The 22,134-nt window shown below is 42.9% G+C and overlaps 1 protein-coding gene across 1 annotated transcript in view; it reads right to left on the bottom strand.

Moving 5' to 3' along the window:
• The window catches only part of LOC133616257 (uncharacterized), a 67,685-nt gene that overhangs the window by 33,196 nt on the left and 12,355 nt on the right, over positions 1 to 22,134 (bottom strand). The window contains exons 4-12 of the mRNA XM_061975443.2: positions 20,227 to 21,562; positions 19,306 to 20,121; positions 17,049 to 17,114; positions 16,856 to 16,966; positions 16,564 to 16,718; positions 12,078 to 12,264; positions 11,690 to 11,805; positions 1,962 to 2,091; positions 1,678 to 1,860 (exon numbers count right to left, since the gene is read on the bottom strand). Of these exons, the coding sequence (XP_061831427.1) occupies positions 1,678 to 1,860; positions 1,962 to 2,091; positions 11,690 to 11,805; positions 12,078 to 12,264; positions 16,564 to 16,718; positions 16,856 to 16,966; positions 17,049 to 17,114; positions 19,306 to 20,121; positions 20,227 to 21,562 (3,100 nt within the window). The remainder of the gene's footprint in view (positions 1 to 1,677; positions 1,861 to 1,961; positions 2,092 to 11,689; positions 11,806 to 12,077; positions 12,265 to 16,563; positions 16,719 to 16,855; positions 16,967 to 17,048; positions 17,115 to 19,305; positions 20,122 to 20,226; positions 21,563 to 22,134) is intronic.

Genomic DNA, 22,134 nt, shown 5'->3' with positions numbered 1-22,134 from the left:
ACTTCCAACTTCGTCCGGCATTTGAAGCTGCACAAAGAAGGGTACGTTTTGAATGTAAGATAACGTTTATTGGCTAAGTAACGTGACTTTTATTTGCTGTGTAGTTAAATCAGTGAGGCTGTAAACTCACTGCTAACGTTATAACGTTATTGCAAACACGGGAATCTGTTGCAGTTCACTACCTTATTCATACTTTTTGTTCAGTGATTTTTTTAAGCAATTACGTTAGTCAATATATCACACGTAACGTTAGACGGCGGTCAGCAGCACCGCGTATTTTAGCCACCTAAAAAAAGACAAAAATAGTAAAATAAAGGTCAGTTAAAATGTATACTATATTATGAATATGTGTACCGTTTTAGCTAGCTTTCTGACATACTGTTGGTTGTTTACCTCAGTGGTCCCCAACCACCGGGCCGCGGCCCGCTACTGGTCCGTGGATCGATTGGTATCGGGCCGCACAAGAAATATATATATATATATTTTTTCTTTTTTTAATTAAATCAACATAAAAAACACAAGATACACTTACAAGTAGTGCACCAACCCAAAAAAACTCTCTCCCCCCTTTTGTCCTGGGCATTGAACATGAAGACTCTTCCTTCACTGTTACGAGTGGCCATGAGAGTCTTGGCAGTGCCTGCCTCCAGTGCTCCAGTGGAGCGAGTTTTCAGCCATGGTGGCATCATACTACGCCCCCATCGTGCACAAATGACTGACAGACTCTTGGCTAATTTGGTCTTTTGCAAATGCAATGCAGCATAGGGCCCTGACATATAAAAAGTACAACTTTTTTGTTATGTTCACGTATATGTCATGTTTTTTCAATGTTAACACTTTTGTACAAATAAGTACATTTGCACTTTATTTTTCAATGTGTTTGTTCTGTAAAGGAATGAGTTAATGTTTAAAATGACTGGTTAATAGTGCTATTATGAAGTGCAATGTCAGCACAATTTTCTTTCCTGCAATTTAAAATGCACTTGTTTTAATAAATAAATACAGCGTTTGAAAAGCATACACAATCTGTGTTAATATATTAGTCTGTGGTTAAAAGGACTTGAAAGGACTCGAAACTCAAAATGCAGGACTTAGGACTTGACTTGAGACTTTCCAGTCTTGACTTTGGACTTGACTCGGGGCTTGCCTGTCTTGACTCGGGACTTGACTCGGACTTGAGGGCAAAGACTTGAGACTTACTTGTGACTTGCAAAACAATGACTTGGTCCCACCTCTGTTTTACGGTAATGTGTTAATAATTTCACACATAAGTCGCTCCTGAGTATAAGTCGCAACCCCGGCCAAACTCTGAAAAAAACTGCAACTTATAGTCCGAAAAATACGGTAATCACAAAGACTATTGTTTATTTAACACTTAAACCTTAGGCTTAGGTCAGGCTGATTAGAAAAAAATATATACTGCATAAGAAGGGACTCATAAATAACTGACAAAAAATAAATGTTTGTTTTGCTAAAATAATAAATTATTAATGAATCTGTTTCTTAAGGAAACCGTCAATAAAATTAAAACAGTATCACTACTTTAGTCATACATTTTGTGCTTAAGAAACGTCTTCTGTTTGTATGAAATTGTCATTACTGCCACAGGTGGTGGAAAAGTGTATTACAACTGAGAACACTGTCTTACGGTACTGTAAGATGTGTGCACTGGTCTACCTGTGCAGGACTGAAAGACACAGTTTTGAGGGCAGGGAGGGCTGCAAGGAGCTGCGATGGTGTGAGTCCCTGCAGGAACGTGGCCCCCAGGGCGGGCAGCAGGTGGGCGATACCTGCCAGTTTGTCGGGACTGAGTGAAGACGGGACTTTCAGCTCGGTGCCGTTCAGTAAAAAACTGGAGGTCTGGAAGAGAACATGAGAGCAATATCTATGACAACTTAATGATGAATGCATTTTAGAGACACAAAACAGTGATTTATTTATATTTATGTTGCGGTTCTTACCAAGTGACTGGGCAAGTTAAGTCCTTCACGAGTGCAGTTCATGATGACGTCCCAGATGACCTTGAAGGACTCGCTGCTTTTGTATGCCAAGAGGTCACTTGGCTCTGCCAGGCATGAGAGATTACCTAACCTAAAGTCATAAACACGGTCTTTGAATATCCATTCATTCATCCATTTGCTATACTGCTTGCCCTCTTTAGAGTCGCGGGTGAGCTGAAACCTATCCCAGAAGACTTCTGGAGACACTTGGACAGGTCGCCAGTCAATCACAGGACACATAGTAATAATTATTGCAGGGAATTTTGTGGGATGTATTTTGACGTCATTGTTTGTTGATATACAGTGCATCCAGAAAGTATTCACAGCGCTTCACTTTTTCTACATTAAGTTATGCTACAGCCTTTTTCCAAAATGGAATAAATACATTGGTGTCCTCAAAATTGTACAGACAATAATCCATAATGACAATGTGAAAAAGTATGTTTTTTAAATTTTGCAAATTTTAATAAAAAAATAAACAATCACATGTACATATTGACAGCATTTGCCCAATAGTTTGTTGATGCACCTTTGACATTAATTACACAATGCCGCAAGCTTTGCATACCTATCTTTGGGCGGTTTCACCCATTCCTCTTTGCAGCACCTCCCAAGCTCCATCAGGTTGGATGAGAAGCGTTGGTTTTTATCCAGGATGTCTCCGTACATTGCTGCATTCATCATTCCCTCTATCCTGCCTCACAGTTCTTGCCGCTGAAACACATCCCCACAGCATGATGCTCTGTCACCACCATGGTGTGGGCCTGGTAATAAGCGGTGCCTTGTTTCCTTTAAACAAGACGCCTGGAGTTCAATCTTTGTCCCATCAGACTTTCTTATGGTCTCAGAGTCTTTCAGGTGCATTTTGGCAATTTTTTAGAAGAAATGGCTTCCATCCGCCCATTATACCATACAGGCCTGATTGGTGGATTACTGCAGAGATGAGATGGTTGATGCCAAAGGTGCATCAACAAAGTACTGAGCAAATGCTGTGAATACTTATGTACCAGTGATTTTTTTTAGATTTCATTTTTAATACATTTGCAAAATAAAAAAAAAATAAAAAAAACTTTTGACATTGTGATTATGGGGTATTGTTTTTAGAACCTGGAGGACAAAAATGAATGTATTCCATTTTGGGACAATGTGGGAAAAGTGCAGGAGTGTGAAGACCCGTAGTTCAACAAGATGATGAACAGCACAGATTGATGTGTGATAAGTAGAGATGTCCGATAAGGGCTTTTTTGCCGATATTCGATATTCCGATATTGTCCAACTCTTAATTACTGATTCCGATATCAACCGATACCGATATATACAGTCGTGGAATTAGCACATTATTGTGCCTAATTTTGTTGTGATGCCCCGCTGGATGCATTAAACAATGTAACAAGGTTTTCCAAAATAAGAGAACAACTTCAACTCAAGTAATGGAAAAAAAAGTGCCAACATGGCACTGCCATATTTATTATTGAAGTCACAAAATGCATTATTTTTGTAACATGCCTCAAAACAGCAGCTTAGAATTTGGGACATGCTCTCCCTGTGATAATCCTGATACCCACTACAACTATGGGAAATACTATACTTTGACTTTCACAAAGTGCATTATTTTGTATTTTTTTTAAACATGCCTCAAAACAACAGATACAAAAACAATGAAGGCAAGCAGCTTCAGTCCAGAGTATACTAGAGCATACTTGCCAACCTTGAGACCTCTGAATTCGGAAGATGGGGGGGGTTTGGTGGTAATACTATATTGTAGCGTCCTGGAAGAGTTATGGCTGCAAGGGGTTCTGGTTCTGTTGTGTTTATGTTGTGTTACGGTGCGGATGTTCTCCCGAAATGTGTTTGTCATTCTTGTTTGGTGTGAGTTCACAGTGTTGAGCATGTTGATAACAGTGTTAAAGTTGTTTATACGGCCACCCTCAGTGTGACCTGTATGGCTGTTGATCAAGTATGCGTTGCATTAACTTATGTGTGTGTGAAAGCCGTATATATTGTATATCTGGGCCGGCACACTGTTTGTATGGAGGAAAAGCGGACGTGACGACAGATTGTAGAGGACGCTAAGAGCAGTGCCTTTAAGGCACGCCCCCATTAATGTTGTCCGGGTGGAAATCGGGAGAAATTCGGGAGAATGGTTGCCCCGGGAAATTTTCAGGAGGGGCACTGAAATTCGGGAGTCTCCAGGGAATAGCGGGAGATTGAAACCGATACTGACAATTTCCGATATTACATTTTAAAGCATTTATCGGCCGATAATATCGGCAGGTATCGGACATCTCTAGTGATTAGTTACATAAGTGGCTATTTTTAACTCAGAAATGTATCTTGTTTTTTGGTATATGATAAATTCAACTTGCACAAATGGCAGGATGCCCTTGAGACATTTTCCAAAAGCAAGTCGGTTTCACTCTTTTAGTGCTCTCTTTTTCTCCTGTTATAATATATTTTTTATATGCATATATTCAAAAAAATTTATTATTTTTTTTTTACATTTTAACCACTTATTGCCACTGACTCTCACTCTGTCTGATCACTTGTCGGTCTGGGCTCCGGTGTAATTGCACATGTTTCATTTGCGTGAGTGTTTGGGGGCGTGTCAGGTCAACCAGGGCGCGCAAACCAGAAAACGTGTGTAGAAAGTACTTTATTGTGAGCACAGAAAAGGCCAAAGCCCAAATAATCAACCACAAATTCAAAAATAAGCCTAAAACCTTGCAAACTGTGCCTCAGACTAACTTCTGGTTCCTTTCTATAGCTGTAGCTCGCTCTTAAAAGTGCACAGATGCTCTATCTTAAATGAATGGTTAAGATGGACAAACATTTTTCAGGTATAAAACATACACCGAGAATGTCTGCAACAAGTGGACAACAGAGCAGACAGCGGAAAATAAGGAAGAATTTGGTGGTGTTTCTTTCTATGATTATAATAATTACTACTGTTATGTATAACTGGGTTTAGACACGGGGTGTCAAATGTACGGCCCGCGAACAGGTTTTATCCGGCCCGCGGGATGAGTTTGCTAAGTATAAAAATGAGCCGAAATTTTTGAATAAAAGAAACTGCTGTTCTAAATGTGTCCACTAGATGTCACAATATCAATTATTTGTATTTTTGTAGATTATGCTACATATGTAAAAAAGATAAATCACATGATGTTAGTGCACCAGTTGAGGAAAATGAGCAAACTACATGAATAACATCCTGTAATTACATTTTGATATTATTTTTTTTATCTTGATAGATTGAAATATTAACACCAATGAAGCGGTAGAAAAATGGATGGCTGGAGTTGACTGATGAACATTGTCACATAATTTATTCAGAAAGTATAAATAACGATAAATAAAGATAGAATACTATTAACCGCAACATGTAAGTGTAAAAAAAAAAAAAAAACCATTATCCATCCATCCATCCATCTTCTTCCGCTTATCCGAGGTCGGGTCGCGGGGGCAGCAGCCTAAGCAGGGAAGCCCAGACTTCCCTCTCCCCAGCCACTTCGTCCAGCTCCTCCCGGGGAATCCCGAGGCGTTCCCAGGCCAGCCGGGAGACATAGTCTTCCCAACGTGTCCTGGGTCTTCCTCGTGGCCTCCTACCGGTCGGACATGCCCTAAACACCTCCTTAGGGAGGCGCTCGGGTGGCATCCTGACCAGATGCCCAAGCCACCTCATCTGGCTCCTCTCGATGTGGAGGAGCAGCGGCTTTACTTTGAGCTCCCCCCGGATGGCAGAGCTTCTCACCCTATCTCTAAGGGAGAGCCCCGCCACCCGGCGGAGGAAACTCATTTCGGCCGCTTGTACCCGTGATCTTGTCCTTTCGGTCATAACCCAAAGCTCATGACCATAGGTGAGGATGGGAACGTAGATCGACCGGTAAATTGAGAGCTTTGCCTTCCGGCTCAGCTCCTTCTTCACCACAACGGATCGATACAGCGTCCGCATTACTGAAGACGCCGCACCGATCCGCCTGTCGATCTCACGATCCACTCTTCCCTCACTCGTGAACAAGACTCCGAGGTACTTGAACTCCTCCACTTGGGGCAAGATCTCCTCCCCAACCCGGAGATGGCACTCCACCCTTTTCCGGGCGAGAACCATGGACTCGGACTTGGAGGTGCTGATTCTCATCCCAGTCGCTTCACACTCAGCTGCGAACCGATCCAGTGAGAGCTGAAGATCCTGGCCAGATGAAGCCATCAGGACCAAATCATCTGCAAAAAGCAGAGACCTAATCCTGCAGCCACCAAACCGGATCCCCTCAACGCCTTGACTGCGCCTAGAAATTCTGTCCATAAAAGTTATGAACAGAATCGGTGACAAAGGGCAGCCTTGGCGGAGTCCAACCCTCACCGGAAACGTGTCCGACTTACTGCCGGCAATGCGGACCAAGCTCTGACACTGATCATACAGGGAGCGGACCGCCACAATCAGACAGTCCGAAACCCCATACTCTCTGAGCACTCCCCACAGGACTTCCCGAGGGACACGGTCGAATGCCTTCTCCAAGTCCACAAAGCACATGTAGACTGGTTGGGCAAACTCCCATGCACCCTCAAGGACCCTGCCGAGAGTATAGAGCTGGTCCACAGTTCCACGACCAGGACGAAAACCACACTGTTCCTCCTGAATCCGAGGTTCGACTATCCGGCGTAGCCTCCTCTCCAGTACACCTGAATAGACCTTACCGGGAAGGCTGAGGAGTGTGATCCCACGATAGTTAGAACACACCCTCCGGTTCCCCTTTTTAAAGAGAGGAACCACCACCCCGGTCTGCCAATCCAGAGGTACTGCCCCCGATGTCCACGCGATGCTGCAGAGTCTTGTCAACCAAGACAGCCCTACAGCATCCAGAGCCTTAAGGAACTCCGGGCGGATCTCATCCACCCCCGGGGCCTTGCCACCGAGGAGCTTTTTAACTACCTCAGCAACCTCAGCCCCAGAAATAGGAGAGCCCACCACAGATTCCCCAGGCACTGCTTCCTCATAGGAAGACGTGTTGGTGGGATTGAGGAGGTCTTCGAAGTATTCCCTCCACCGATCCACAACTTCCGCAGTCGAGGTCAGCAGAACACCATCCGCACCATACACGGTGTTGGTAGTGCACTGCTTCCCCTTCCTGAGGCGGCGGATGGTGGTCCAGAATCGCTTCGAAGCCGTCCGGAAGTCGTTTTCCATGGCTTCCCCGAACTCCTCCCATGTCCGAGTTTTTGCCTCCGCGACCGCTGAAGCCGCACACCGCTTGGCCTGTCGGTACCTGTCCGCTGCCTCAGGAGTCCCATGAGCCAAAAGAACCCGATAGGACTCCTTCTTCAGCTTGACGACATCCCTCACCGCCGGTGTCCACCAACGGGTTCTAGGATTACCGCCACGACAGGCACCAACTACCTTGCGGCCACAGCTCCAATCAGCCGCCTCGACAATAGAGGTGCGGAATATGGTCCACTCGGACTCAATGTCCAGCACCTCCCTCGTGACATGTTCAAAGTTCTTCCGGAGGTGGGAATTGAAACTCTCTCTGACAGGAGACTCTGCTAGACGTTCCCAGCAAACCCTCACAATGCGTTTGGGCCTGCCAGGTCTGTCCGGCATCCTCCCCCACCATCGCAGCCAACTCACCACCAGGTGGTGATCGGTAGAAAGCTCCGCCCCTCTCTTCACCCGAGTGTCCAAAACATGAGGCCGCAAATCCGATGACACAACTACAAAGTCGATCATAGAACTGCGGCCTAGGGTGTCCTGGTGCCAAGTGCACATATGGACACCCTTATGCTTGAACATGGTGTTCGTTATGGACAATCCGTGACGGGCACAAAAGTCCAATAACAAAACACCACTTGGGTTCAGATCCGGGCGGCCATTCTTCCCAATCACGCCTCTCCAGGTTTCACTGTCGTTGCCAATATGAGCGTTGAAGTCCCCCAGTAGAACGAGGGAATCACCCGGGGGAGCACTCTCAAGTACTCCCTCGAGTAAATCCAAAAAGGGTGGGTACTCTGAGCTGCTGTTTGGCGCGTAAGCGCAAACAACAGTCAGGACCCGTCCCCCCACCCGAAGGCGGAGGGTAGCTACCCTCTCGTCCACTGGGTTGAACTCCAACATGCAGGCTCTGAGCCGGGGGGCAACAAGAATTGCCACCCCAGCCCGTCGCCTTTCACTGCTGGCAACGCCAGAGTGGAAGAGAGTCCAGCCCCTCTCGAGAGAACTGGTTCCAGAGCCCTTGCTGTGCGTCGAGGTGAGTCCGACTATATCCAACCGGAACTTCTCTACCTCGCGCACTAGCTCAGGCTCCTTCCCCCCCAGCGAGGTGACGTTCCACGTCCCAAGAGCTAGCTTCTGTAGCCGAGGATCGGACCGCCAAGTGCCCTGCCTTCGGCTACCGCCCAGCTCACATTGCACCCGACCTCTATGGCCCCTGCTATGGGTGGTGAGCCCATTGGAGGGGGGACCCACGTTGCCTCTTCGGGCTGTGCCCGGCCGGGCCCCATGGGGACAGGCCCGGCCACCAGGCGCTCGCCATCGTGCCCCAACTCCGGGCCTGGCTCCGGAGGAGGGCCCCGGTGACCCGCGTCCGGGCGAGGGAAATCTGAGTCTCGGTTCTTGCAATTCCATAGAAGTCTTCGAAAACCATTATGATTTGTACAATTTCAGAATGTGCTTGTTCCATTTTTAAACAAAGAAAACAATCTGAACTTGTCTTTATTTTTAAGTTATCGTGCCATGATTTTACCAGTCCGGCCCACTTCGGAGTAGATTTTTCTCCATGTGGCCCCCGATCGAAAATGAGTTTGACATCCCTGGTTTAGACGTATTTATATATATATAGTACAGACCAAAAGTTTGGACACACCTTCTCATTTCAATGCATTTTCTTTATTTTCATGACTATTTACATTGTAGATTGTCACTGAAAGCATCAAAACTATAACACCTGTGAAGTGAAAACCCATTTAGGTGACCTCTTGAAGCTCATCGAGAGAATGCCAAGAGTTTGCAAAACAGTAAACAGAGCAAAGGGTGGCTATTTTGAAGAAACTAGAATACAAAACATGTTTTCAGATAGTTCACCTTTTTTCATTAAGTACATAACTCCACATGTGTTCATTCATAGTTTTGATGCATTCAGTGACAATCTACAATGTAAATAGTCATGAAAACAAAGAAAACCCATTGAATGAGAAGGTGTGTCCAAACTTTTGGCCTGTACTGTGTATATATATATGTGTATATATATATATATATATATATATATATATATATATATATATATATATATATATATATATATATATACATACATACAGTGTATATATATATACATACAGTGTATATATATATATATATATATATATATATATATATACACACACATACATACATACATAAATACACACATACATACATGTACATGTACATATATATATATATATATATATATATATATATATATATATATATATATATATATATATATATATATATATATATATATATATATACACATACATACACACCTATATACACACATACATATATATATATATATATATATATATATATATATATATATATATATATATATATATATATATATATATATATATATATATACACATACATACACACCTATATACACACATACATATATATATATATATATATATATATATATATGTACTGTATGTATATTAGAGATGCGCGGTTTGCGGACACAACCGCGGAGTCCGCGGATCGGGCGGATGAAATTAAAAAAAATAAGATTTTATCCGCTCGCGGGTCGGGTCGGGCGGATTAATTAGATATTTTTTTTATTTTTATTTTTATTTATTTTTTTGCGGGTGGCAGTTAAACCAATTGGGAAATATATATACATAGTTAAATGTTGTTACCCACATACGAAAAACGAGCAGGCACCTGCTGCATATGCCACAACAGAAGAAAAAAAAAAAAAGAGATGGACACTTTTACGGAGGGAGAAGGGACGCCTCGCCGGAGTCCGGGACCGAGGCCCCTTCCCCCGAGAGGGCCCCACCGGGAGCCGTAGCTGAGGCGATCCGCGAGAAGGGCCTGACGCACGTCCAGGGTCACTACCGCGCCCACCGCACCGACACCCCGCCTCGTCCGCTTTCGCCGCGGCCGGCGTCACGCGCAGCAGGTAAGCAGCTTACCTGCCCGCCACCCCCGTGGCCGGGGGCTCGTAACATGGGTCACTCCGCGCGCTCCGCCCGCGCAGCTTACCTGCTTGCCACCCCTGTTGCCGGGGGCGCGTAAAAGGGGTCACTCCGCGCTCAGTGCGCTCACGAAAGGGGTGGGGCTCACCCTGGTTGATATAGAGAGCAGGACAGTGGCCATGGAATTTCATTTAAGGTTTGTGATAAACCATCAAACTAATTCGTTAAAAGGACTCTATAGTAATGTAAAGCGAATTTTTCTGGACATTATCATGCAATAAAAGTTTATTTTTGGGATCGCGATCACCGCGTAATGATTTTTAAAGGTTGCATTACATTATTAACTGTCCCATGTGATCAGCCAGTGCAATTGGAAGTCCATGCTCAATTATTGCCTCCGTAAATAAAACTTCGGCATTTATCACATCCAAAGAATCTGTTTGGGCGACGAAAAACGTTGAAAGTTTTCCACTTGTATCGCTAGCAACGGCATTAGACTTGTGTTTTTTTGTCCCAACGTGGTCTTTTACATCGCTAATTCCTCCGTGTCCGATTGAAAAATCTTGTCTGCACAAGGTGCAATTCGCGTAGTTTTCACCCTTTTTTTTTTTTTTAATTAATATTAGATATATAACAACGGGCGGATGGCGGGCGGATGCAGTTCTGATCAAACGTTACATCGGGTGGATGGCGGATGGTTGACGACTTTCTGACGCGGTTGCGGATGAGATAAATTGCCTATCCGCGCATCTCTAATGTATATATATATATATATACTGTATGTATATATATATATATATATATATATACTGTATGTATATATATATATATATATATATATATATACTGTATGTATATATATATATATATATATATATATATACACGCACACAATATTTATTAAAAATAATAATATATTATAATACATACATATATAAAATATACATAAAATACATATATACATACATACAATAAAAATAATAATATGATACATAAAAATGGGTGTGGATCAAAGGATGTCATGAGTTTGTGAAGCCCTTTGAGGCACTTGTGACTAAGGGTTATAGAAATACAACTGAATTGATGATGGATTGATTGATTGATTGATTGATTGATAATTAAAATGGGCTCTGAGAATGAGCTTCTGCTGCCATTTAGTGTGTACTTTCAAGTAAGTGTGGTATAAAATTAGTAAAACATCAATACAGTATTTGCTTTTTAATTTCTGTTGAAATCCTGTGATCTTTGAGGTTAAGGTTATAAAATTAATAAAATCACAAGTTGATTCAATGTTGTTGAAAAAAAAAAAACTTTTTGCGACAGCTTTTTCAGAAAGTTGTTTCAGGCATTTTAGGCTGCAACAATCACAAAAATAGCCCGCAAAATCCTCGAGGGACTGATGGGCGCGTAAACTGCTGGCAACACAAGTAATTACACCCCAAAGTAAAAATGGGGTACATTTTTTAGTACAAATAGGACCTGCTGCTCTGCTCTTTGTAGTGTAGCCTGACCTGGTGAAGTCCTGAGCAGTCAAGTTTCTGTAGGTGCCAGTAATGGTTTGTGCCACAAACTCCTGTTTCAAGAAACTCAGGTCGTTTTGTTGCAAGACATCCAGTCCATCCAACAACTGGGGACAAAATATCAAAGAACACAATTATCACGATAGTTTTCATAGAACAATGATACCTTTTTTTTTTTTTATCAGACTTAGTGCACATTTGACGATAAGCCCATACTTCTGTAACTTGTTTTTTAACATAGTTCTAAATGTCCTCTTCTTAATTTATTCATCACAAGCAAACAAAGGTTGTCCAGTCTGTGACAGGTCTTCCGTGAGACAAATCGAAGTGACAGTGTCCTGTTTCCCAGCCTGGTGTCGCAGATCAAGAGGATAGTTACCTGAGCAGGTGATAGGTGCTGGAAGTTGTGGAAGGGCAGGTAAGTGATCACATTTCCAGTGTCCCTGATGAGTGACTCATGACTTGCTGTGATGTTGGAGGGTAACAGAACCTTGCTGTACCACAGTCCGAAGGCACGCCGCTGGTCTGCAGACATTCGGCCCAAGTTTCTGTTTATGGTTTCCCTCCTGGAAAACATTACAAAACACATAATTGTTTACAGTACAGTGTTATACGTTGTGAATTATTATTTAAAACTTTTAAAGAAAATATTGCCTTCATTATAAGAAATTATTGGAAGACTATTTTAATATTGGAATCCTTTTATACCAGAGCTGGGCAAATATTTCGGGGGCCACATTGAGAGAAGAACATGTGTCTGAAGGGCCAATGTGTATGTGTGTATAAATTATATTTACACATTTAGTTGTAAAAATATGCTGTACAGTATGTGTGTTTGGGTCCCTTTTTTTCCAAGAACACTAATACCAAAAGTCACAATGTCCGTTATGACAGACCACCTGAAAAAAAAAAAAATGGAATTTTACAGTTTTTTACTGAATGGGACCCCCAAAATTTACATTAACAACCTCTAGAGGTCTTAGTGGCCACATGCGTGGACAGCACCTTTTAGCTGTTATTTCCAAAATTGTGTACACTACTGAATTGGGGTCTTATGCCGACATATATAAGTGACTTATGGACACTTATACTGCTATCTGGTGGTGTCAGAAGACTATAACATACAATGGAATTTGGAAAAAAAAAGTGTAAAAATAAAAATTAGCATGTCACTACACATGAAGTACACGTTTGTGGACTAAGTACATCATATCAAAATATACTTTTTTTAGTTTTTATTCTAATTAGGGTCCAATAAGCCTAAATAGCAAAGATAAATAAATAAAAAAAGCATGTAAAAAAACAACTTGGGCCTTAAGAGGTTAAAATAAAGAAAGTGGGATTTACAATATTAACTATGATCAATAAAACACTGAATATTAACAACGTATGAACATCGCTCCTCTTTTACTTCTCAGACCAGCTCCTCGATAGACATCTTTTACAGTCAAGCAAAACACAACAAAAAAGCAACAAACAGCAAAATATGAATGCAATGTGTAATAAACACCTACAATATGATATATTACCACTTTTATGCAGAACTTTGTCGTAAAAGTCTGCTTCCGCGTCTGTTTCTGACACAAGCGTTTTCGGGCTGGCTGCTCTGAAAACAAACCCCTGCCCACTCTGCTTTGTTCCTCGTCTGAGCTGCTGTGACGTAGATTACTGTAATAACAGCAGATTACAACCATTGAAATACTTTCTATAGTTCAAGACTTACGGTCATTTAAAAACAGAGCACATCATATTGGGGCCTCAGTTTTGATGTTAAAGGTCTAAAAAAATTATGGAGAACGTCCGGCGGGCCGGATTGAAAATCTTAATGGGCCGCATGCCCAGGTATTTTGCCCACGTCTGTTTTAAACTGTATATTTTATGTAATCATTGGAGCGCAGACCTCTGCCAGGCCCTACAGTATCTCCCAATAGTAAAAATGTCCAGAATCCAGGGGGAGCCGGATCAGCCCCATAATGTAATCAATTGTTTCTTATTCCATTTCTGACATTTCGTAAATGGTAGATCCTAGTCCGCTCTTAACATTTTAAATCATCTATAGTGAAATGAAAGAAAAGGAGGGAACCCTCTTGTCAGTAATCCACTGTCTTTTTGTCTGTGGGTGGAGGCGGGGCCGCTGGCATTCACCATACTTGCCAACCTTGAGACCTCCAATTTCGGGAGGTGGGGGGCGTGGTTGGGGGCGTGGTTAAGAGGGGAGGAGTATAATTACAACTAGAATTCACCAAGTCAAGTATTTCATATATATATATATATATATATATATATATATATATATATATATATATATATATATATATATATATATATATGTATATATGTATATATGTATATATATATATATATATATATATATATATATATATTAGAGATGCGCGGTTTGCGGGCACAACCGCGGAGTCCGCGGATTATCCGCGGATCGGGCGGATGAAAATAAAGAAAATTAGATTTTATCCGCGGGTCGGGTCGGGTCGGGTGGTTGAAAAAAAAAAAAAAAAAGATTTTAAATAGATTCAGGCGGGTGGCAGTTAAACCAATTCGGAAATATACATACATAGTTAAATGTTGTTACCCACATACGAAAAACGAGCAGGCACCTGCTGCATATGCCACAACAGAAGAAAAAAAAAGAAAAGAGATGGACACTTTTACGGAGCGGAGAAGGGACGCCTCGCCGGGGTCCGGGACCGAGGCCCCTTCCCCCGAGAGGGACCCACCGGGAGCCGTAGCTGAGGCGATCCGCGAGAAGGGCCCGACGCACGTCCAGGGTCACCACCGCGCCCACCGCACCGACACCCCACCTCGTCCGCCTTCGCCGCGGCCGGCGTCACGCGCAGCAGATAAGCAGCTTACCTGCCCGCCACCCCCGTGGCCGGGGGCTCGTAACAGGGGTCACTCCGCGCGCTCCGCCCGCGCAGCTTACCTGCCCGCCACCCCTGTTGCCGGGGGCGCGTAACAGGGGTCACTCCGCGCGCAGTGCGCTCACGAAAGGGGTGGGGCTCACCCTGGTTGATATAGACAGCAGCTAGGATGGTGGCCATGGAAGTTGGAACCCGCTAAGGAGTGTGTAACAACCAACCTGCCGAATCAACTAGCCCTGAAAATGGATGGCGCTGGAGCGTCGGGCCCATATACCCGGCCGTCGCCGGCAGCGAGACGCGCTTGGAGGTGCGCTCAGCGCGCTCAGCGCGCTCAGCGCGGCTCCCATATGATTGCGCACTGGTGTGCGTCTGGGTCGTGACAGCGTGGCACGCGAATGTCTGTGCTGCATTGGATCAGTCTCCTTTCTTTAACAGGCAAAAGCTTTATAACCTCACTAATGCCTTGCATCGTCTATATTAGATATATAACAACGGGCGGGTGCGGGCGGATGCGGTTCTGATCAAATGTTAGATCGGGTGGATTGCGGATGGTTGACGACTTTCTGATGCGGTTGCGGATGAAATAATTGCCTATCCGCGCATCTCTAATATATATATATATATATATATATATATATATATCCCCCCGCGACCCCGGAGGGAATAAGCGGTAGAAAATGGATGGATGGATGGATATTTATATATATATATATATATATATATATATAAGTAATACTTGACTTTCAGTGAATTCTAGCTATAAATATATATTTATTTTATTATATATATATATATATATATATATATATATATATATATATATATATATATATATATATATATATATGTATATGTGTAAAAATAAAAGAAATACTTGAATTTCAGTGTTCATTTATTTACACATATCACACACATAACACTCATCTACTCATTGTTGAGTTAAGGGTTGAATTGTCCATCCTTGTTCTATTCTCTGTCACTATTTTTCTAACCATGCTGAACACCCTCTCTGATGATGCATTGCTGTGTGGCACGCACAAAAGTGCTTTCATCAAATGCACTAGATGGCAGCATTGTCCTGTTTAAGAGTGTCACAACATTGCTGTTAACGACAGATGAACTGCTTTACGGTAGACGAAAACTTGACTGCTGTTGTTGTGTGTTGTTATCGCGCTGGGAGGACATTAAAGAAACTGCCTAACAATAAACCCACATAAGAAACCAAGAACTCGTCCTCGATCATTCTACAGTTATAATGATTGGGCAGGCACGTTGTTTATATTGTGGGAAAGCGGACTCAGGTCCGCATGGAGCTGGAGGGGGCGTGGCCTCCAGCTCCGCCTGAATTTCGGGAGATTTTCGGGAGAAAATTTGTCCCGGGAGGTTTTCGGGAGAGGTGCTGAATTTCGGGAGTCTCCTGGAAAATCCGGGAGGGTTGGCAAGTGTGGCATTCACACACTGTAGTTGAAACACGTACCGTAGAAATTATCCGGATCAACCCCTAAATTGAATGACTTGTTCCTTATCACATTTCGGACATTTCGTGAAAGGTAGATGAAAATCTGTCCATGACTTTTTGAGCGATCTACAGCTGAACAAAACAAACCAAGTGAACACTCTTGTCTGTCTCCGCTAGCATTCAAACAGAGAACCGTAAAGGTAAAGTAGTACAGTAGTAGAAATTATTCCAACCGGGCGTAAAATCTAATCACAGTTGTTTCGTATTCGATTTCTTGAAAGTTTCATGGAAATCCGCCCATGACTTTCTTAGTTTTTTAGATAGTTATCTAAGTAGTTAACTATCTAAATAGCTTGCTAGTTGACAGATAAAATAACCCCAATGATTACATGGGGTAATCATTGTAATTAGTACCAACCAATGTATGTTATCAGTGTACAAACGCTGACATGTCGTTATCATTATCATATTAGCACAAGTATGTCGGCTTCTGTTTGGGGCTTAGCTGCACAGATGGCCTCTCATACACGTCAAGGTTGCTTTGCAGGGAAGGCAAAGAGTGGATGTCAGCTGGACTGGCCACCTCCAAAAGGGGAGTCAGCTCCGAGAAGAGACTTCCGTCTTTCGCCAGGTGGTTCTGGAACAGCACGGCCGTCATGGTTGACAGGTACTTATCTGGCAACTAACAAAACACAATCCAGGCAACTCCAGTCAGTGAGTAAGCAGGACTTTGAACAAAGTACTGAAGTGTTCAGAAAGGATGAATTTGGGAAAGAAATGGGAAAATAGTGACAAACCATGCCTTATGTGATTTTTCACCTTCAATGTATCCTTGTTTCCGGCATAGTATTGAAGAATCATCCTGACAGTGGTGATGTGAGCTGCACTAAACACAGACTTCAGGCTGCTCAATGGTATCTTAAAGTACTCCTACAACCACAAATGTATCAAAACCTCCTCGTAACACTTGGACTTCATTAATGCATGTATTATTTTAACTATTGTTGTGTACCTTAATGATGAGGGATTCATTACTGCTTGCATCCCGTGCTGTTTGCATCAAGGTGGTTAGTGCTGTCTGCAAAGGTAAAATATATTGGTAAGTATCAGTTCATAGCAATATTTGAACGAAAACTGAATGATGTGTCAGTCAGTACGTTTCCATGCACATAGTCACATTTCCCTAAATAATGTATCCATTTTCACACATCTTTGGTTACAAGTGCTCTCTCCAAATAGACCATTGGCCAAATCAGGGACAAATCCAGGATTTGTCATCCAGGATTTGTTTCTCTGCTGGGCCTAAGGGGGGCTTGACCGATTCGTGGGGTCGCTAAAAAAAGAATAGATTTTCATGTCTTCAGTCCTCATTTTTTCAATGAAATCAGTTAGGACATGCTCAGTGGCCCTGTGGTTAGAGTGTCCGCCCTGAGATCGGTAGGTCATGAGTTCAAACCCCAGCCGAGTCATACCAAAGACTATAGAAATTGGACCCATTACCTCCCTGCTTTGCTCAGGATCAAGGGTTGGAATTGGGGGTTGAATCCCAAAAATGATTACCGAGCGCTCACTGCTCCCCTCACCTCCCAGAGGGTGGAATAAGGGGATGGGTCAAACGCAGAGAGTAATTTCACCACACCTAGTGTGTGTGTGACTATCAGTGGTACTTTACCTTAACTTAAACTTTATGATACACAGCACAAGCATGTTTGATATGAAAGTAGTTTCAACTGAATTTTACCAAAGAATATTAAACAAAATAGTTAAGCCTAACACAAGCAATGATGGTAAAATTGTTTCACTTGCAAAGACAGACAATACATCCTATATGCGACAACAGGTGTATTTATCCATGTGCATTATGAATGAAAACAGACAACTATGCGCTGTTTCGGATCACAACATTTTAACTTAATAAATGATTCATAGTGAAAATAGTATTAAGCCTATAGGCTACAAAGTGCCGCATCATTGCCGCAAAGAGAAGTGCAAGCAGCTCAATTTGCAAATGATTGCTCTGGAAGGGCGGGCCAAAAAAGTTTGCATTCGAGCTGTGATTGGAGCTGGACATTTGATAGGTGTTTGGAAAGATGTACCAGGTTGGGTAATTGGCCACAGAAAAATGGACTCAGCCCTGTGATAGGCTTAGCAAAGATAGACTCGTGAAGACGATTGGCTGCCACAAAGCTGTCCCGTTTTGTGGGCTGTCTTATTTAAGTGGTGGAATTTTTACAACATATGAAAAATCCACTGACATCACCAGTGAGACGTCACAGATGGGGCGAATTCCAAACGACTCTATTGGAAGAAGTTTGTAGGAAGACAAGATTATTTTATGAATATCTACGCCATGCCTCCTCGGTTTGATTTGATATTTTCGGGACTTGTGCAGATCTCAAATACATAACAGCATGTACCGATAGGTAAGAACGGTTGGTTTTTCATGATAAGGACCTAAAATGCTTGGAGGTTGGGGAGCTAAACAGATTTCTGACAGGGCTATAGCACCCCTATCCCCGGTGTTGCACCAACTCTGGGCCAAATTATGTGTGGCTCCCATACGCTACGGGGCTACTGTGGTCATTTCAGTTTGTTTGGGATGGTAGGTCGAGCAAGAAGTCACGAGCAGAAGCTTTTGGGTGTAACGGATAACAATAAATTTGATGCTCTTTCGTGTTGTCGGTACTGTTTTAGTGTGTGTATAAATTACATCTGCATTGGTTCTTGGGGTTATGGTGATCCTCAGAGGCATATACATGCTAGGATTATGCAACAATATGCTGTGATTCCTTAACAGCCTTATAGTCACCAATTATTTTGACTTAGGGAAACCTCATACAGTTTGTAAGGAACATCGGTGGCTAAAATATGTCATTCCTTTCCGGAATTCTATTGTTTCTAGGAACGAATTGAGAGTCAATGCTACTGTCAAGAGAGATGTACCAACCCAGTCCACTTCTGCAACAACAGTAATGTGTACGCACACGACAAAAGGGAATGTTGGGGCGCAGGGATTCAACTAAATAAAAACAGCATACAGTGGAACCCGTTTATGACGACGCCCCTCAGACTGGCTGACTCACGTTGACATAAGTGGCTGTCGACATAACCGAAATTGAAACTGACAATTAAACAATTGGAAATCTTTTTTTGACTGTGCCTTACTTTTTAGTAATAGGAAAAACACGGTGGACTGGGACTTGATGAGTTGGTTGACACAGACGAGTTCCACTGTATCTAGGTATGATATGTAACAATGTCAGTCTTACCCCAAAACATTGTAGCAAAACCTTCTTTTGGTCAAAGTTGTTCTCCCTCTCAAGATAACTAACTACAGACTCCAGTACACTAATTCGTACATTCTTGGTGACATGCAGTGATGTGTTCTGGATCTCCTCTATCGCTAGCAATACTACAACAGCTGTGTTAACTGCTTGTTCCAAGACTGTAGCCACAGATGGAGTCATCAGATGCCTGACCCTAGACCTCAGACCGTCTGCCCAGCAGCGCATCATTATGCGCGTGACCATGTCCTGGCTAGCATCGGGTTGGCAGGCTGTGGTGAAGTCCACAGAACAAGTCCAGTTGAAATGCCTCATCAAGTGTTTGGCGAGGCAAAAGTTGCCTTCAGTGGTTTTATTACCAGTGGTGGTGTAGTTGGTATAGGTGGCACACATTATGCTCACCCATATGCTAGAGGGCTCATGCGCTAACAGGAAGAGAAGACCAGGGTTCGAGCAGATTGAAGAAACAAAGTTGGACTGATCGTGCTCCCAGCAGAGGGTCAATATCGCTGGATCCGGAAGGTTTATAGTCCAGGTGGAATACTGGCACTGCTCTGCAGGGTTGAATCCAGTCTCTTCTCCTCCATCCTCCCCTTCCTCATCAGGAGTTACTCCCAAATTTGATTGGTTGGCACAGTACTTTATTAACCAAGTGTTGTCCAGGTTAGCCATCAGGTTCTGAAGGACTGTTTTGTTTGAGCAGACTTTGGAGGTGAAGTTTAGTGGGTCTTTCTCAGCACAGAGAGCCAACTCGGTCATATCGACAATGATGGGACGTGCCCATTCAGAATACTTGCATATCTGAAGTTAAAAAAAAAGAAAAAAGATTAAAAACATGTGACAACCAATTGTAGTTGTCAAATAACATTTTGATACAGAACCATGTGATCCCGATCAAATACCCACCTTTGGTAGAACCTCAATTTCCTTGTCTACACAAACTGATGTCAGCCATTTGTTTTGGGGGTTTTGCAAAAGCTTTTCAAGCAAAGATGTCTTGCAGCAGACATTCGTCTGAAAAGCAACCTGATTATGTTGCCAACAGAATCCGACTACTGAATCGTCCACCTGCCGATCTTCCCACAAGTGGTAGTTGCACCAGTCCGAAATACGTAAAGGTTCTGGAGTCACAGTGGGTAGGATGGTCAAAGCAGTGCTGCAGTGATCTCCAAGCCAGGCATTGTCCTGATTACGTACCAGGCTCTCTAGAAAAGTTCTGTTAGTGCAAACTTTCTCAGCAAAACCTGAGGGATCATTGCGAATGCACTGTGCCAAAATATCTGTTGTGATCTGCATTACATCTTGCCACTCTGAGTAGACACAAGACTGAGAAACAAGTGGATCCGGGTCAGGAGATGGTAGTGGTAGTGGTGCACTTGTGCAGTTGGGCATGAACCTCACATTCTCGGGGTTGGAAAATAATAACATGAACAAGCCGGTGTGCACGCAGATGAGTCTTGTGAGCCTTTGACTGTCCAGGCTAATACAGAACTCTAGTAAGTGTGAATCTACTGGGACTGATGGCTGATCGATCCATTGTCCATAAGTGCAGAACTGATCCACCAGATAGCTGTAGTTTTCTGAGGAATTTGCACAGTATCCATACAGCCAACTGTTCTTCTGGTCTAACAGCAACTTTCTCATCAGTAAAGCATTATTACACACATACCTCACAAACTCTTTCTGTTCGTTGTCGCTGCAAAGAGAGACAAGGACAACATCCACCACCTGGTTTTCTAACCAGCTGTTGTAGTTACAAGCAAGTTGTTGGAGGTTAGGGGCTTCTCTGGCTTTTCGGTGAGGTGCAAAGCTCCTTGCAGGAAAGAGTTGCGTATCGCCAACATTGCAGTCTGATGACTTGCTAAGAAGTGGGGACACCAGTGCTTGAATGACATAGCACATATTACTCCACACTGCCTGTACCTGCTGGGCATTGAGGGTTCTGAGTGCTTGACACAAGTTGAGCACTGATGTGGACATTCCTGCTCTTGAACTATAGAGGATTTCAGCACAGAGTGTGTCATTAAACACAGACAGATTTTGGCGATCACATCGGAAGAGCGTGTCGTGGTTAGTCTCAGTGTCAGACTCGAGGACACTGCGATGGAAGAAAGGAGGATTCTGGCACTCTGGACTCTGGTCGGCGTATGTGCACCCAGATTGTTCTGGAGTCAGGAGGGTTTCCAGAAGAATGTCAATAATTGAGTTGGCGAAGGACCAGCTCACGTTGTGTTTCATTCCCCTAAACAAGACACATTCAACAAAGTTGCTCAATAATGGAATAATATTCACAAAATATTTCAGTGAACAATATTCTGAGAAATCTTTGACAAAGATCTGCCGACGTTGAGCCTAGATTATGCTTCTGCGTAGTCACTACGTGTAGTCCAATGGCATTGAAGTGAATTAATGAACTCATATTATGTTCTACATATGGTGACTGTTTATATTCATCTTGGAGAAAGCAAACCACCAAGTTTAATTAAATAGTGGTATTTCAGTTTGAGCACATAAAAAGATAAGGCCCCTTAGTTTGATATTCTCAGGTGGATTGGATCACTTCTTGTAGGAAAAAAGGCTCTAATTAGGACTACTGAATGCAAAAGTGGTAACCATATCCTTGAGAAAAGACTACCTGTCTAGCTCAACGCCAACATTTGAGTTATTACTTAAAGCAGTTGTTCTCCAGACACTTGCACACGAACATCTCCTTTTATGGTCAGGATGTGCTCTTCTGACTTAACACACACACGCAGAGACAGAAAGGGGGAATATAAAAACTGATGGTTTGGCTTCTCCAGTTAGGAGTGCCTC

Source organism: Nerophis lumbriciformis, linkage group LG15 (assembly GCF_033978685.3).
Source record: "Nerophis lumbriciformis linkage group LG15, RoL_Nlum_v2.1, whole genome shotgun sequence".
Classification (NCBI taxonomy): domain Eukaryota; kingdom Metazoa; phylum Chordata; class Actinopteri; order Syngnathiformes; family Syngnathidae; genus Nerophis; species Nerophis lumbriciformis.
Note: the sequence above shows the minus strand (reverse complement) of the source record. Positions and strands in the feature narration are given on the sequence as shown.